The sequence below is a fragment of the Echinops telfairi genome, unplaced genomic scaffold (genome assembly GCF_000313985.2).
Source record: "Echinops telfairi isolate 266 unplaced genomic scaffold, ASM31398v2 ScPeMD7_443;HRSCAF=831, whole genome shotgun sequence".
In the NCBI taxonomy this organism is placed as follows: domain Eukaryota; kingdom Metazoa; phylum Chordata; class Mammalia; order Afrosoricida; family Tenrecidae; genus Echinops; species Echinops telfairi.
This window is the reverse complement of record NW_022104341.1, coordinates 67,954,533-67,960,021: the sequence shown is the minus strand read 5'-3', so window position 1 is coordinate 67,960,021 and position 5,489 is coordinate 67,954,533. Positions and strand designations below refer to the sequence as shown.

General features: G+C 47.2%; 1 protein-coding gene across 4 annotated transcripts in view; it reads right to left on the bottom strand.

Moving 5' to 3' along the window:
- MYSM1 (Myb like, SWIRM and MPN domains 1) overlaps positions 1-4,442 on the bottom strand; it is a 47,811-nt gene extending 43,369 nt beyond the window's left edge. For all 4 annotated transcript variants that reach the window (XM_045291805.1, XM_045291804.1, XM_045291806.1 and 1 more), the window contains exon 1: positions 4,364-4,442. In XM_045291805.1, coding sequence (XP_045147740.1) covers positions 4,364-4,428 — 65 coding nt within the window. In that variant the 5' untranslated portion in view covers positions 4,429-4,442. The remainder of the gene's footprint in view (positions 1-4,363) is intronic.
- Between the last annotated feature and the right edge of the window lie 1,047 nt (positions 4,443-5,489).

Genomic DNA, 5,489 nt, shown 5'->3' with positions numbered 1-5,489 from the left:
ATTCTTTCAAAAAATTGGGACTTTTTAAAAACGCCGCGGAACATGGGAAAAATTGTTAAAAATTGGGACTGTCCCGCCAAAAGCGGGCATCTGGTCACCTTAATCTAGAGTCTTTGATACATCCTCCTTAGAGGGTCCAATCAGCATAATGTCATCAATATAATGGACCAGTGTGACATTTTGTGGAATAGATAAGTGATCAAGATCCCTTCGGATTAAATTATGACACAGGGCAGAAGAGTTGATGTACCCCTGGGAGGGAGTTGTGAAAGTATATTGTTGCCGCTGCCAGGTGATGGCAAACTGCTTCTGGTGGTCCTTCGAGACTGGTAATGAGAAGAAGGCATTATCCAGATCAATAGCTGCATATCAAGTACCAGGAGAAGTATTAATTTGCTTAAGCAATGAAATCACATCTGTAACGGCAACTGCAATTGGAGTCACCACAGGGAAAAAATGAGCCAGTCAGGGAACAGTATAGCACTGATGAAACACACAACTTTCCTCTAGTTCTTTGGTGCTTCCTTCCCCCCACTATCATGACCTCAATTCTACCTTACAAATCAGATTAGACAAGGACATGCACACTGTTACAGACAAGAGCCCGCAGCACAGGGAATCCAGGATAGATAAACCAACCCCTCATGGTCAACAATGAGTAGAGATATCAGGAGGATTATGGGAGAAAGGGAGAATCGATCACAAGGATCAACCTATAAACCCCTCTCAGGGGGAAGAACAACAGAAAAAATGGGTGAGGGGTGATGGAGGACAATGTAAGATATGAAAATAATAATCTATAACTTATCAAGGGTTCGTGTAGGAGGGAGGGGGAAGAAATGGGAAGCTGATATCAGGGGCTCAAGTAGAAGAGAATGCTTTTAAAATGATGATGGCAGCGTATGTGCAAATGTGCTTGATACACTGTATGAATGTATGGATTGTGATGAGATGTAAAAAACCTCCAATAAAAGTATTTAATAAAAAAGAAAGAAAACCTGAAGAAGGATGTTGATGGAAATATATAAAATGGGTTTTATAAATTATATATTCATAAAGGAATCACTAAATACATTTTTAAAAGTGATTATAAACAAGCTGGAGGAGCTGACAGTAACCTATTGTGTGCCTTATTTCCATTATAGCTGCCTCTATGACAGAGTAGAAGCGCCCCAGGGGGGTTCTTAGGCTGTATGTTTTATGAGAGCAGATCGGCAGGGCTTTTCTCCAACAGAGTGACTAATGGGTTTAAGCGGTCCATCTTTCCTCCTGATATCTCTACTCATTGTTGACCATCTAAAAGCTGAGTGTGTAATTATTGCTCTCTATAGTAACATACCTAGGAAACAAGCAGTGAGAATCACAAGGGAATACACATGAAAGGTCACAATATACAATCAACAGTCACTTCAGACTGATAGAGTGAAGGGGGAGTAAAAAGTGGCGGGCGTGTAAGGAGAGGCAAGGAATCAAGTTCAAGTCTATGCCTTCAATGAATGGGTGGATCATGGTACCATTTACTGAACTTGGGAATACTGGATAGGCAGGTTTAATGGGGAGGAATTAAGTAAGAACAAAGATGAGCCAGAGGGAATGTCCAAGTACAGAAAGTTCAGAGCTGGATAAGGATAAAAAGATTGAAGTCTCAGGAGAGAAATCTGGGTTGGTGATAGATTTGGGAAACACCATCATATATTAGACTGAACGTGTAGAATTTCCATTTGTGTAGTTCCAAAGTGGCTGAACGTTGGCAAAATTTCATCCAGTGCAACCTAGCAGGCAGAAATGGTAGGCTTTCAGTCAGGAGTGGTAGCCCCAAAGAGACTAGAAGGAATGGCACGAGAGGTCAAAGGAAGCCAAAAAGGCAATTTAAAAAAATTTAACAGGTGTTTAAATTAACCTACTTCAAGAGGTACGCTGATGCTGATTTCCATAGGATCAGAGCCCTAACCCGCAGAAGCACCAGGATATCATGTTAATGATGCTCCCAAAGGCTGGGTAAAGCACTGGCTCAGACCTATAGACCTACAACCAAAAGTCTCTGTAACCCTGCTTGTAGGAGATTCAAATGACCACAGGTGCTCACGCACGGCCATTCAGTCATAGCAGGCCTACATAGGATTACTGAGGCGGCAAATCATTATGGAAGCAGATAACCTCATCTTTCTGGTTGGTGGGCTTGAACTGTCAACCTTGTACTCAGCTGTTCATGGCTTATCCAACAGCACTAGCAGAACTCCTTACAGGAGTACACTTAAATTCTGGCAGCAGACCTAAAACCCAAGGAAGGAGAAAGGGAACTTAAAATTAGTTTAAAGAAAGGGGGTGGGGTGGATAGTGGAAGAGTAGCAGAACCAATGCTCCTGGATAATATTCAATGGACCACTGATAAAATATCTCATGGACATGTGAAAAAGTAAATTAAATCAAGCATGTGTTGTGTAAGCATTTGGCCAAGTTTTAAACACTACACACATGTGAACAACTATTATTACTATAAGGAGTCCCGGGGGCACTGTGAGTTAAGCATTGGGCTGTGAGCCTAAGTTCAAACCCACCAGCCACTCAGCAGGAGAGAGAAGAAGTTGTCTGTTCTCAAAAGTTTACAGCCTCAGAATCCCTAAGCTGCAGTTCTGTTCTACTCTGTCCCCAAAGAGTTGCTATGAGTCAAAATCTACTGGATGGACCGCAGGGGGTATAGGCTCCCCACTATAGGCTCCCTGCTCATCTGCCAAGGCTTTGGGCTGTTTCCATAAAGACTAGAGAAAATGACCCTATGGGTTTAATTATCCTCATTTTATAGTGCTTCTACATCCTTTCATGGGCAGAGTTGGTATTCTTGATTCAGAGGCCCCGATACAAGGTTGAAGTATGTGAAATTCCTCTTCAAAAAAAAAAAAAAGAAAAAGTCAAATGACAATTTCACATGGTTCAACCTAAAACTAACAAAGATGTGCACAGCGTGTACAATATGGCCAGCTGAATTTAGAACCCAGATCTTGGATTCCTGCCCAGTTTAGGCCCCTTCTCTTTACTAATTGGAGACAGTGGATTAACCCTTGAAAAGGACTCATACTGATTTCCTTATTCAAAAAGTGGTACATCATGACTTCCTTACTTGGAAGCAAGAAACCAAAGGACCAGATCTTCCAAGCTGGGGCTGCTTTTTATGACCACAACAGTCCTGTTCTGCAGGACTGTTCTATAGTCAGAGCTGCCCCACCGGGTCTTCAGAATACCATCACTGAAGGCAGGGAGGCAAAGAAACCTGTAAGCGCATTCTCCCTGAAACCAGCATGGTGGAAGAACTCGTTTGCAAAGAATCCTACATCTCCACGGAGCTCTGGTTGCAAGCGTTGGGCTGTAACTGCAAGCCCCAGCGTCCAAACCCCCCAGCTGCTCTGCAGGAGACAAAAGAAACCCTATGGCACAGTTCTACTCTGTCCGACAGAGTCAGTCAGGATCGACTAGACAGCAGTGGGCACCAGATACCAAAAAGCATGTCCCATAAATATTTCATTTGATCTTCCCACAATCTCATTTTACACCTACAGGGTCAGAGGTTCGGGCTCATTACATTTCTTGCCCAAAGTGACACCACTATTAAGTGGTCAAATAAAAACTCAAACTCACTGCCTTGGAGTCAAAGTTGACGCAGCGACCCCCTGTTACTGTTCACGGAAGTAGAACGCCCAGTCTTTCTCCCGCGGAGCTGTTGGTGGTTTCAAACTACCCACCAGGCAGATGGCAGCGCAAGGCGTGAACCACTGCTGCTCCAGTGGTAGCGCCGGTCAATACAGAAAACAGACAGCGGTGCAACTCTAACGCCTTTACGTCCAGCGACCTTCCGGTCGGGAAGTTTCCCCGTCACGGAGTCCCATCGACTCGACGGCAGTGGTGGTATTTTGGTTAGGGTTGGCGGGAGTGGATACCTCGTGTCGAAAAAGAACCTGTGGCCAGAAGAGAGGAAACCACGCGAGTTGCCCAAGGTCGCCACGACTCGCCAGTGACAAAACAAGGGTCCCTTGTTTAACTCCTGGTTTGCAAAGTGTAGCAGTCACCCCAGTTCCAGTTACTGTCGGGTGTGGGGTGAGAGAAATAACGGGAGGATGGGGGGAAAAGAGAAAGGGAACTGCCACACGTGTGCATTGCGCCAGCGAAAGCGGCGCCCTCGCAGCAGCCCAGGCGGGACCCGGCGCCGGGGGCCCGCCCGCTGGGCTCGGCACCAGCCGGCGAGCGGGGCGGGCGGCCTAGCGGACGGTCTTCCGACGCCCCGTCCTGGCCGCACCTGCAGCCCCTCAGGGGTTACCTCCTTCCACCCGCGCCCTCTCCCCCCCGACGAACCCCGCTCCCTTTGCCTCACCCTGACTGTGCGGCGGCCACTATTGTATCCCCCTCGATATCCACATCCGCCTCTTCCGCTGCCATGATGCGGCCAGACCCGGTCCGGTCCTCCGTAAAGATCTCGCGAGAGGTGGCGAGCTGCGGGCGGGGCCGGAAGCGTCACGGGAAGGAGGGGAAGCCGGGTCCAGCCCCTCCTAGGCAGGAGGCGGGGCTTGCGGGGGAAGAAGTTAGGGTTCGCTGCCTTTTGTAAATCGCCTGGAGTAGGGCCAGGGGCCTGGGCTTTGAGGAACTTGCAGGTAGGTCTTTTGCACAGATTCTACTGCTCTTACTTGTAAAGTGGTGATCATAGCAAATCTCTTTTTAGACTGCTGCGAAGTCAGGCCACACTTTGGAAACTAGGAAGTTGGCAGCTCTTCAAAACAAAAACGCACTGCCCCTTGTCTCTTCCCTCACAGAGCCTTTCAGTCCGGGTGAAGCTGCGCCTGTGCGTTTCTGAGACTGGAAATTGTTCCAGCAGCAGAGAGCTTCATCGTTCTCCAGCAGAGCAGCTGGTGTTTTTGAAAAGCCAAGCTTGTGTTTAGCAGTAATGGGTATCTTACTATTACTCCAAACTTCTTGTTAGGTGCCATCGATTCCGTTCCTACGCATAGCAACCTTATGCACAACCGAAGGAAACACTGCCTGGTCGGGTGCCATCCTCACAATTGTTCCTATGCTGTGCCCACTGTTGCAGCCACTGGGTCAATCTATCTAGTTGAGGGCTTTCCTCCTTTCCCCTTACCCTTCTGCTTAACCAAGAATGATGTCCTTCTCCAGGGACTGGTCTTTCCTGACCACAGGTCCAAAGTATGTAAGACAAACTCTCGCCATGCTTGCCTCTAAGGAGCACTCTAGCCACACTTCTTCTAAGACGGATAAGTTTGTCCTTTCGAGCCGGCCAGGGTGCAGTACAGCACTGACGAAACTCAACATTCCTCTTGTCCTTTATTGCTTCCTCCTCCCCACCCCCTATCACGACCCCAGTTCTACCTTACAAATCTGGATACACCAGAGCAAGTACATTAGTATAGATAAAAGCTCCTGCTTGACATGCAGAATCCAGGACAGATAAACCCCTCAGGACCAGTAATGAAAGTAGTGATACC